The sequence below is a fragment of the Hemicordylus capensis genome, chromosome 3 (assembly GCF_027244095.1).
Source record: "Hemicordylus capensis ecotype Gifberg chromosome 3, rHemCap1.1.pri, whole genome shotgun sequence".
Classification (NCBI taxonomy): Eukaryota; Metazoa; Chordata; class Lepidosauria; order Squamata; family Cordylidae; genus Hemicordylus; species Hemicordylus capensis.
Window position 1 is genome coordinate 207603867 of NC_069659.1, and position 12457 is coordinate 207616323.

Below are 12457 nucleotides of genomic sequence, written 5' to 3' on the forward strand. Positions count from 1 at the left end.
GCTGACACTTGAAGCCAGTTATTCAGTGCCATTACAAACACATGTACACATGCATGCATATGTTTCTACGTATCACAAAAATACTATGCAAATAATTGTGATAATTTAATACAAGCCTATGTAGTCTGATTTCTACCATATTTTCCATGCATCATGAAGATAAAGCCAGACATTGTAGGCCAGTGGTTACCAAACTGGGAGCCTCCAGATGTTGCTGAACAACGGCTCCCATCATCCCCAGCCACAATAAGTTGTAGCTGGGGCTGATGGGAGCTGTAGTTCAGCAACATCTGGAGGCTCCCAGATTGGGAACCACTGTCTTAGGCAACAGCAAAATCCATGCAGTACAATCCGAAAGATCTGTAACTCAGAAATACTACCAGTTTCAAGGGGACCTTCTCCCAAGCCTGCAGTATGACTGCAGTCAGTGTCACAAATAAAAGATGTAACAAATCCAGTTCCAAGATAACAGAATTAGCAATACTTCAGATTGCTGATTAAAAACACACACACACTTTAAAAAAATATTAAACACCAATTACTCACAAAGAAGAGCAGATGCCTGAACATTTTGGCTCCCATCTCCATAGGAGAAGCACAGCAAACTGTTTATCACTTTAAATTCCAGCAAGCACATCTAAAGTGATGATTGGCTGTCACCAAGCAAGCCTGTAATTTAATTGTGTTTGCCCTAAATTCCTTTATTAACTATACTCTAAATTAGGAAAAGCTTGCTGAGTAAAAGTGCCTGAGGCTACATCGAATGGAAACAAATGTGGCACAGTCCAAGTATATATATTCCCTTTATCCTATACAAAAATAGGAATTCCTCTTGATTTCATATTTCACAGAAAGCATTTTCTCTTCTTCTTCAGACATTGCAGTGAAACAAGACAGAGGCTGGTCCATACATAAAAAGAATGAAGTGAAGCCAACTAGGTTGCCCACAGCAAGAGGGTTTTAGGCAGTTCTACAAACTAGTGGACCCTGGCGCAGAGCAGCTGCGCCTCTAGTTGGGCCCAGCCGTCCCCGCCCCATGCCACCGCCATCTCATCCCAGGGGACCAGGGCCAGGCTGTCCCACTGCCTCCCTCCGCCTCGCTGTCTTCTTCATCAGAGCGGTGGGGCTTTGCCTGCCACCCATCATCTGTTGTCCTCTCATCCTCCTCCTCAGGGTGGCGCCATCGCCTCCCTCCACCTTGCTGTCCTCCTCCCGCCGCCTAACCGTCCCACTGCCTCCCTCCGCCTCGCTGTCCTCATCGGAGCGGCGGGGCTTTGCCTGCCACCCATCGTCTGTTGTCCTCTCATCCTCCTCCTCAGGGTGGTGCCATCGCCTCCCTCCACCTTGCTGTCCTCCTCCCGCTGCCCAACCGGCTCCTGGTGTGTGCTCCACCCTCCCGCCCTTGCACGTGTTGCCCCCTCTGGGCCCGCCATTGGTCGCAGCTGCAGTGGGGGCGGAGCTTGCCACATCCCCACGCATCCCCTCTACAGGAATCAATTATATAGAAGATTTGAACTGGCTTAAATAACATAATTCAACTTTCAAGGAACCAATGGAGTATTTATTTATTTTTACAGTTATATCCCGCTCTTCCTCCAAGGAGCCCAGAGCAGTGTGCTACATACTTGAGTTTCTTTTTCACAACAACCCTGTGAAGTAGGTTAGGCTGAGAGAGAAGTGATTGGCCCAGAGTCACCCAGCTAGTATCATGGCTAAATGGGCATTCAAACTCAGGTCTCCCCAGTCCTAGTCCAGCACTCTAACCACTGCACCACACTGGCTCACACACAAAGACAACCAGATATCCTCACAAAACTAAAAACCTCAGAGTTCTTTGGGAGAAAGCTCTGTCATTTAAAATGTATAATGTAGATGTTTCCTTTTACTTAGAGTTTTCAGATCAAAGAAATCCAAAGGTTCTCCCTGAATCAAAACAAAGGCTTCACCTATGGTAACAAGCACAACCATTTGGATTATAACTTCTGGAAGGGTAGCCATGTCAATTCGCTCAAGCAAAAGACCAAACACACACGGTTCTTGTGGCACTCCAAAGATTAATGAAGTTCTTGTGACAAATTTCTGTGGACTAGAGCCTACTTCATTAGATATATGAAGTGTTTTTCTCAGCTGGCAGATTATAATTTTCTCTCTCTATGTACATGTAAATATAAACAGTGAGACCAAAAAGCCATGAAATATAAGAGGTGCAATTTGATGGCGCAGCAGGGAAATGCTTGACTAACAAACAGAAGGTTGCCGGTTCAAATCCCCGCCGGTACTACATCGGGCAGCAGTGATATAGGAAGATGCTGAAGGGCATCATCTCATACTGCGTGTGGAGGCAGCAAAGGCAAACCCCTCCTGTATTCTACCAAAAGAAAACCACAGGGCTCTGTGGGTGCCAGGAGTTGAAATCGACTTGACAGCACACTTTAGATCTTTAGTCTGCAATAGTTATGTTAACTTAAGTGTATATAAGACAAGACAACGCTGACATCCAGATTCACATTGCATTTGCTGAAAAACACTGCACGCACAGGAACGGAGGAAAGGCAATTTGCTGATCTCCCCTTCCCTCTGCAGCTCACAGTACCTCCTGCAAATATTTCCCTGAGGATTCCAGGGCCCTCAAGGACATATTTTTGGGAGGCACGATGGGCTGCAGAGGGAAGGGGTGATAAGCAAAAATAGTACTTCCTCCATTGTGTACATGTAGAGTTTTTCAGCACATGCAGTGTTAATCTGGATGTCAGTCACTGAATATTCAAAACAGCTCAACTAGGGACAATGGAACATCTAACAGAAACACAAACCCTGCAACAAATCTAGATGCCAACTTTGTTCACTTAGCCAACACTATTACATGATCTAGTAACATCAGTTGTATTATTAAGAACTCATCCTATAATGTGATATATAGTGGCATCTTTTATATGTAGCAGAAGAAGAGCAACGGTACCCATCATGGGGTCCCCACCAGTGAATGCTGCTGATGTCTCCCTTATGTTTCTTTTTAAAAAGTGAGCCCTTTGCAACAAAGAACCATCTTTCCATTCCTTTTACTATGTAACACACAGGGGCATAACAAAGTTGGAGTGCGCCCAGAGACAAAATTTTAAAATGGGCCCCTCACTGATACACACGCACACACACTTCACAATATATAGTGCACTCACACTCACATCCCCATTATGAATATGGTGAATATTTATATAGTTATATTTATAATTATATCGTTATATAGCGATATAACTTATATTCCTGCAGGACAGTTAGAGTTAGGCGTTTAGGAGACGTTGTGAGATCTCAGAGCAGCTGCTGTATCCAAAGCCGCAAAATGAGGTGTGGGTGTGTTTGGAGGGAGGGATTGTAACCCAGCGATCTCATCTCTTGAACCTTCTGGACTTTTCAAACACATGCGAAGGAAGGATCATTCAGAATAATGAAGGAAGCTCGGTGGGTGTTGAGGAGTCATGTGACTTGCCTCTGGGGGGCCCCTGGTGGCGTGGGGGCCCCCAGGCAACCGCCTCCCCTTGCCTAATAGTAGTTACGCCCCTGGTAACACACTTTGAGAACTGCTTTTTTAAAGGCAATAAATGAATGAATGAATGAATGAATATCGCCATAACATGCCAGTGCTCTGTGTCTATATACGACCAAGAGATCAGTCTCTACCCAAAAGAACAAGTGGACACAAACCCAACATCAAAAAGAGTAATATTGAGACAAAAGTGAAAAACATTTCAGCCTCCTAGCACACTCTGCTGCTGGCATCAACAAGAACCATTTCAAAGGGACATTCCAGTATGAAATTGATGAACACATTGACAGATTTAATTCTGTTCATTGGTCATTGAGACCCAAGGCTCAAGTGGCTGCTGGTCTATTTACAAGTACAGTTCAGAGTGCTAGTGCTTACCTTTAAAACGCTACACAGACTGGGACCCAGATATCTCTAAAGGACCATCTGTTCCCACATGAACCTGCCCCAATGCTAGGTCTGAGATGCTTATCTGGGTTTTTGCACCTTCAGGTGTTAGGCATATGATGACCAGAGGAAAAAATCCTCTCAGCTGGAGTGACCTATTTGTTCCACACTCTGCCCAGGGAGGTTCACCTGACATTGAAACTAATGTCTTCCCAGGAGCAGAATACCTTTTTATTTACCCAAGCATTTTAATTGCATTGTTAAATTAATCTATCATGCTAATTTGCTCTAGTTTAATTGCATTTTTATATTGTTCTTAAATATTGATTGTAAGTTGTGCTAGAAGCAGTCAAACTGAAAGGCAGGAAATTAAATATTTTAAATAAGATAAAGCTGTTCTTTCCCACCTCCATTGTGAAATTAGCAAGGCAGAGCGAGGAAGATTATCATCAGCTACTCCTGCTCACCATAGTGCTCATATTCTATACATTCGAGCTTGGCACCCAAGTGCCACAGACTGTACTCCTTGCATTTCACAGCTTTTAGAGCCCACTATTTACCATGTTTTTCTCTGCCCCCATGTGTGTGGCTGTTGTATGTGTCTGCCAACAGAAGACAACACTTCATGCATCTGATAAAGTGGAATCTAGTCAACGAACACATGTGCCACAGTAAATCTGTTTGCTTGGATGATGATATTCACAGTCATCTCAGGGACAGGCAGATAAAAATGGGAAAGGTCTATGGGCAATGTAGTCTCAAATGTGTGCTTTAAAATTCTTGGAAGGAAACTCAGAAACTGAAAGTGGCTTTCCCACTTACTGTTCATACTGGAAGTTAACTCTAATTAACTTAAAGGGAATAATCTATCTCACAGCTTGCTCAATTGATTGCAAAGAGGGTTAGCCCACACACTACTTAACCACTTCAAGATGTCCAGAGGCCCTCAGATATTCAAAGAGGCACCATGTGAAGTACTGTATTTATCCGAATCCAAGACTAGGCTTTTTTCAAGTTCTTTGATGTTAGAAATCAGGGGGTCATCTTACATTCAAAATCCTATTCCTTTCGGGTAAATACAGTATAACCTGTATTTAAGCTATATTTTTAAGAGGGTAATCTTACATTCAGAGTAGTCTTCTATTCAGATAAATACAGTAGTGGTTCCACTGAGAGGTGAATATGAAGCCCTAAGGTGTTCATATCTTGGCTACCTCATGAACAGGCTGTCCAGGCTCTTTCAGACACTCCCCAATGTTCTGAGACCATCAAAGCTCATGCCCCCGACTCCCATCACTTTCCTTTGGTAGGTGTGGTCATCATGCTAAAAGCCAGGGGTGCGGGGACATTTATATATATTAAATATTAGATTTAACCTAACAAATCCCTTCAAACATCCATGGTGGCCAGTAACGTTTGCTTCAAGTACTTGTCGCATGAGTTCAACTTTCATTTTATATTCAGGGCCCTCAACAAGGTGAAGTGGATGGTCTTGACCAATTCTCAACCTAGCCTACCGCACAGGATTGTTGCACTGTCCAAGAACACATTCTAAGTCAGCTTACTTACTACTGCACCCAGAGGTGCACCTAGGTAATTTTGGAGCCGAGACCTAGAGGCCTTTGGAGCCCCCACAAATTAAGCATCATGCTTGGCTGGGCAACTATACCACCTGTGACAGACTAAAGAGGATTTGGGGGCCCCTAAGGGCTGTGGAGGCCCTGGACTTCAGCCCGGAAGTCCAGGGGTAAGAGCGCCTCTGACTGCACCCTGAACTGTGCAGAGAATTCTGAAGCATACTATGGAGTTCATGGGGAGTTTGTTGTTCATTCCAAACTAAGCATATGCCCAAGAGAACGAAACAAGTGCCATCTAAGGAGCAAACCTAGACACAACAGCAGCAGCTATTTCATGGCTATTTGTTTGAGTGTGTACAATCTGAAGCTGGGGAGTCCAGTTTTTAAGAGCAAAAGGACTGCACAACAGTATTCTCCCTAATTTGTTTCATCTGTGTGCAGAACAAGTTTTGTTCTGGGGGGCAGTATCAAGGCAGTATGTTTGCACATACATTCAGAATGGGGCCTTCTCTATTCAACCTGAGTGGGATCTAAAATCAACTGAGCAGACATCAAAGAGCTTATGAGCATGAGCATGTGTGCACGCCTTAGAGGGAACACTGCTGCACAAGTGTGTGGAGCAGGGATGCTATATTTATTTATTTGTTTGATTGATTTCTAGACCGCCATTACAAAATAGCTTACATCTCCACAGTATGCCTTCCAGACGTTAACCACACTCCAACATCAGGTGAGCTCAGCAGGGAGAAAAATACTTTTGGCTAGAGGCTATGGAGAGGTAAGGAAGGTTCAGCTCCCCTCACCCACACACCCCATTTGCTCTAAAAATCAACCTTTCCCCCACCCCCACCCGCTGCTTTGTGTGTGACGGGGGCAAACCACTGTTCCCTCTAAGGCGTGCGTGTTTGTGCGTGCTCACACATTTTTTATGTCCGCTCAGTTAATTTTAGATCCCACTCAGTTTGAATCAGGAAGGCCCCATTCTGAATCCACATGCACACACGCTGCTTTGATATTGCTGCCCAGAACAAAACTGATCCTGCACACAGATTCAAAAAATTAGAGAGAACACTGGGGCAGACCCCAGTTTAAACAACCAGGTCTGCTGCTGCCACATCTAGTTTAGTTTTCTGGAGGAGGAAGAACGCAGCACAAGTAAAAATGCCTTCCAATGTTTTGCTATGTTCAATAATGAAAACAGAAAACTGCTGTCCGATGTGATCAGTCCAAAGTGCTCCTCAGTTTCCCAGACTCAGGAAGGACCCAAAAATGCAACTGAACAGCACTGCATGTATTGATAGGGCAAGAAGTGAGAAAACCCTCCAAATATCATATGCCCAGATTTAGAGTTATTTTGTTTTGTTCCCTTACAGAATGGCATCTACCATCCAACCCAGTAGATTGGACGGTATCAGTAGATCAGAAAGACACTACGGAATTGCCAGTTCTCAATGAACTTATTCAATACATGCAGAAAGAGAGGATTTACTTTCAGTATAGGAACACCAGGAGAAAGTTATTTGATTCTAGACTTTGGTGTCAGATGATAACCATGCTTCAATTTTTACTATTACATTTTAAGTATTATTGTATGTATTCTATTTAGCTGTACTATCAACTTTCACTTTTTGTTCTTTACGCTCTTCTGTGGCTGTAATAAAGATGACTGATTGACTGAATGCACTATGAACATCCTAAATAGAACTAAACTGGGCCAGGACTGTCATAATACAGTACTGCCCAATCTCCTAACCATGGCTAGGTGCTCAGGAGCACCTTGCTAGCTCTGCCTCTCCTCCTAGTTTCTCGCTCCCTTCTCTTTCTGAAACAAGCCACGGTTAGTTTTAAGTGCACATAGATTCTACTACTAACTTGAGCCTGCGTCCATGGTTAGAACTGGCTTTGCAGACTCTGATTATAAATGGTTAGCACCAAAAAAGAAAGAGGGAGGAATTCATAAGTGCAAGGGGCGGCAATAGGAGGATAATTTGTGGGTGCAAGCCTGAGGTAAGGAGCCAGAAAAGCCATGTTCCATTCCTGATCTGCACCAGCCCACGAGCAGCATCACAACTGTGCCTTTCTAAGTCAACCTGTCAAGAAACATGTTGAAAAAAGTCTCTGGCAGAGGGTATGCATTGGGGGGTGGGGGTGGACACCTTAGAAACTGAGTTCACCTATCTTCTTTTCATTCTGACCAACTAATAACTAAAGCCAAACATCTCTTACTCCTCTCACTTCCCAAAACAGGAACAATCACAGCATACAGGAAGCCTTGGTTGCCATTCTAACCACATGCAGAGTAAACTCCTGTCATATTCTGTCAAACCATTCCCGCTCAGCCAGCCTGTAACAGCAACAACTCCAGTGCCACAATTAGCCCCAAAAGATTTTAACTGCTTAACTTCATCTACTACAATGAAACTGTTGATGGAGAACAAGAGCAAAAAAGTTTGCTATTCCTTTTCCCAAGTACCAGTTGTGTCATGCTCTTCTTGATTTGGCAAGAGTAAACAGAATGTGCTGGTCACAGAATCAGCTTTAGTATTCTCAATGACTCAGCAAGAAGAGGTACCATTTTGTGCTGGAGGAGGAAAAGGTAAACTTTGCAAATACAAAATTTAGGGCCAAAAAACTGTGGAGTAAGAATGAAAAACCAAAGCATATCATAAAAGAAACAGTATAAGTATACCTTACTTCAATAATTCCCAAACTGTGTTCTGTGAAAGTACTGCTAGGGTAACATTTTTAAAAAGAAAGAAAAAGACTGAAGTAATAATTTGTCCAGAATATTCACCCAAAGAAGAGGTTGCCCACTGCATCTCTGCATGGTCACTGCTCTGGTCTAGACTCCTACTTTGGTGGAAGAAGGTAGATCTGTTATGCCTCTGCATTGGGTGTAATTGGATTCAATCACTCTGATACAAGAAACACATTGCAGAATTTACCTGCCCACAAATGGAACTGCCAATTTGCATGGTACACATTTGAAAAAAAAAAAAACTTTTGTGGGTGCAAGTACACCCCTAAATTTTAATTCAGAAAAAACTGCTTAGACAAAGAAATGTAGGAAACACAAGTTTGATCCAGCTGACTCCATCATCATCTTATTTAAAACAGACACTTCTGTTGTTAAAGCTCAACCACATTTTCAATTAGGTAGAATATAAAACAAAACTGATATCTCATTTCAAAATGCTACAATTCCACTAGACTCCACAAGATAATGCCTTTGTGAGGCACTGGATCTATGAAGACCTCCATGGAACAGTGACTAAGACTGAGCTGTGAACCAGTAAGTCCACTGACTCAAATCTCACTTCTATCACAAATTCAGTAGGCAGCCTTAGGCAAGCCACCATTTCTCAATCTCAGACCCCCATCTACAATACAGACATATTATGAAAGCATGAAATGGAGGAAAGGCATCTATGTTACAGAGCTCTCTGGGATCTGGGCACTGAGACAAATCCCTCCCCCTGCCCCAATGTGTCTCAGTGCCCAGATCCTAGAGATCTCTGTAACATATATGCCTTTCTTCCATTTCATGCTTTCATAATATTTGTCATACATAATGGGAAACCATGGTTTTCTGTTATGAAAATAAGGCTTGGGGAACCATGGTCTTGTGCACTCCCCTTTCTCTTTCTCCTTTGTGCACAAGAGGAATACAAGGAAAGCCTCCAGTCTGCCATAAGCCACACTTGCATGTTAAGTTCAAACTCAGGGAATGTGGAAGCGTGGTTTACTTCAAACAGAAACCTTCACTGTCCTCTTTTTGTGCACAAAAGAGGAGGAGAGGGGGAGCATACAAGTCCACTGTTTCCAATACTTATTTTCACAGCAGGAAACCATGGTTTCCCATCACATCTGTCCATTGCCACCCATTCACAGCAGTGACCCACAAGCTTTTTGGCTTGGTTATTAGTGATTGCCACAAAACTTGGGAAAGTAGAGAAGTGAAGATAATTTACGGAAGGCTTGCCCTTGTGCTGGGCTTTTGCAGGAAGCTCAAGCAGTGCCCTGCTGTCACAGTCACCTTCCTCAGAAGTTCAATGGGATGGGGAAGGACCCATCCCTCCCTTCCCCTTCCAGTTCCCCTATGTGTGAAAGGAAGGATGGTTTCTCTCCTGCAGGCTGAGTTTCTGTAAATCCACTTTCCTGCATGGCCATCAGTAAATTAAAACCTCATACAAGTTTAAATATGTTTGTATTGCTGTCTCTCACACATAGACACTATCAGCAGAAGAGAGGCGATAAAACTATTTAAGTGGCATATGTGAGGTCCATCTGTATGGCAACCAGGGACACAGGAACTCCTGCTTCTATGGAAGTGCCACTCTGTCTGGCCACCTGTGACAGCCATGCTGCAAACTGTCTATCCATGCAATTAATGCATTGTTCCTTAATCTGGCTGAATATTCAGATACATGAGCTTTCAATTCAAAAAGTCAAACTATGAGAAATATTTCCATAGGAAGCAAGTCTTTGAAATAGCATTAAGAGGAAAGAAAAGGTGCATTTTGCAGTAACTGTTCCTGCAAGAGATCTATGGAATCTGAGCCATTCTGACAGTTAATGTGGCTATGTCTCATGAAGGCTTCTGCCTTACTGAAAATGTTATATATACTCTGAATCCCTTACAGATATTTCTCCAGTAAAATGCAATAACTTACCTAGTTAATATGCAATATGTTCTCCACTGCATGAAAATTATGATGCAAGTTTTTAGTTTGATTGGGCTTCTCACTGAAGCAGCACTCCATTTCTGCATTGTTACCCAATTGTCCCCCACCCCCAACCTGGCCACCACCACACATCATTCCCTTGACCCCTCTCCCAGGCTACCAGCCAAGGCCGCTTTGCTTCTCCTCGTGGAACACACCCTACATCCCCACTCACCAGCCGTCTCGCCAGGCTGCGCGCCAGCCACTCCGTTGTTCAAGTAGAGGATGGAGAGCAGGTGAGGCTGCGTCTTCTCCAGGGCCACACGCAGGTCCTGGAAATGATCCCGATCCTTGGCCAAGAGCAGCTTGATGAGCAGATCGGCCTTGCACACACGGGCAGAGACTCTCTCCCGTCCTCCTGCATCCCCTCCTTCTACTCCTCCCGCCGTCATTCCGGCTTCCTGCAGCTCTTGCAAGTCGCGAGGGCTCAGGGTCCCCGCAGCCTCCAGCAGGTCGATCACCTTGTCCACCTCCGTCATAGCCTGGGCCAGGCTCTGGTGACACTGGGCCAGCAGCTCTTTGTGCTTGGGCTCCATGGCAGCCGACAACACTTGAGCCTCCGAAAGTAACTCAACTCCTTGCCTCCGCAGAGGAAGAACAGCCAGGCGCGCAAAAGAGACAGAGTTGCGAAGAGAAGATGCTTTGTGTATTTCCCTTCTCCCCGCCTTCCTCTGCCTGCCTTCCTCCTTCCTTCCCGCACAACAGGCCCCGCCCACCCCCTGCAATCAAAGGCAGCTAAACAACTTTTCTTCCCAGCTCGCCTCCTCCTCCTCCTCACAGACAATGGGGGGCGGGGGGACCTAACACTTTTCTGTCGCTTAAAAAAAACAAAAAACCCACCACCACCACGCACGGAAAGAGGTGCTACATTTCTCTTTCCTTCCTATCAGCACTCCAGGATGCAAGAATTACAGAGAAAAGAGAGGGAGGCAGGGAGACTGCCTTCCTTCTACACACCGAGAGGGCAAAGTTGTGCAGAAAAGAACTGTTGCTCTTGTGCCGATTGTGCCCGGCCCTCCCACTGATCCCCAAACTCCAAATCAAACAGGTAGCTCTCAAGACTACTTCTCCAATGCCAAATAATATAGGAGGCGGGGGGGGGCGCTGATGAGATTTCCGCTTTTCCTAACCGTTGATATATCTCCCTTTCCGCTCCCGCCCCCCCCCCACCCCAAATGTCTCCTCTCTTCTTCTCCTTTCCCGTCCCTCTTCTTCCCGGCCCAAACCAAAAGAATCCGCAACGGCTACTTTCGGTGGCAAGCTCGGAATTGGCTCCCTTTTGGGCAAAGGACTGCCCCCCGCTTCATCTCACTCCGGAAAGTAAAGCTCAGAGCAACTTCTCTCCCACCTAGACTTGTTTTGAGGGATTTCGGGGCGGGGGGCGTTTACACAAAAGAGCGGGGTGAGGGTGGAAGAGGGGGAGGCTTCACCTCCTCCAAGCGTCTCCTTTCAGGAGCCCCAGCAGCCATATTTGCTGCACTGGGCTTTTGCTGCTCCTGCCGCGGCAATTTTCCCGGGGTGCAGGAGATGCATTTCCCTGAGCGCCCGTGTGCTCCTTTGCTCAACTCGGAGGGGGGGGGGAGAAAAACAATCCACGCAGCCTTGCCCCCACCCTCTGGCTTGCCTGCTCCCAGCAATGGAAAAGGCGGGGGGAGCGGGAGAAAAAGTGAGGAAGAAAAGGAGTGCGAAAGCAGCAGGCAACAAGCTTCTAGCAGGAGGAGATGGTGATGATGGCCGGCGGCGGCGGCGGCGACGCTGCTGTTTGTTCCATGCTGTAGGTTCCTCTTGCCTCTGCTGCTCCTTTCCCTGGCTAAGTTTCGCCTTCCCTGCTCCCCGCCGCAGCTTCCTCCGCCATAGCTCGTCCTGGCTGTCAATCAAAGGAGGCTTTGCTTTAGCAAATGTATGAGGCGAGGCAGTCGGGAGGTGGAGCTCCCTCTTTCTCCAAGCCGCTCCTAGTCTCTCTCTCTCTGTGCAAGAGAGTTGCAGGAAGAGAAGAAGACCGTCCCACTCTTCATTGCCCTCCTCCAACTGCACCTTTTTAATAGGTACAACCAGAACTGCCCAAAACGGCGGCTTTGTCAGGCAGGCAGGTTATCATTTAACAAAGGCTGGTCGGGCTCGCTTGCTCTCCTCAGGCTTGGACCCAGCACGAGTCCTCAAGAATAGTCCACCAAATTAACTGCTACTACATGCTAGAGAACCTGTGCTGAGAGAGCAGTGGAAGCCAG

At 45.5% G+C, this 12457-nt stretch overlaps 1 protein-coding gene across 6 annotated transcripts in view; it reads right to left on the reverse strand.

Annotated features, from left to right (window-relative positions):
• DLG5 (discs large MAGUK scaffold protein 5) overlaps positions 1–12109 on the reverse strand; it is a 159871-nt gene extending 147762 nt beyond the window's left edge. For all 6 annotated transcript variants that reach the window (XM_053307495.1, XM_053307496.1, XM_053307494.1 and 3 more), the window contains exon 1: positions 10405–12109. In XM_053307495.1, the coding sequence (XP_053163470.1) occupies positions 10405–10765 (361 nt within the window). In that variant the 5' untranslated portion in view covers positions 10766–12109. The remainder of the gene's footprint in view (positions 1–10404) is intronic.
• Between the last annotated feature and the right edge of the window lie 348 nt (positions 12110–12457).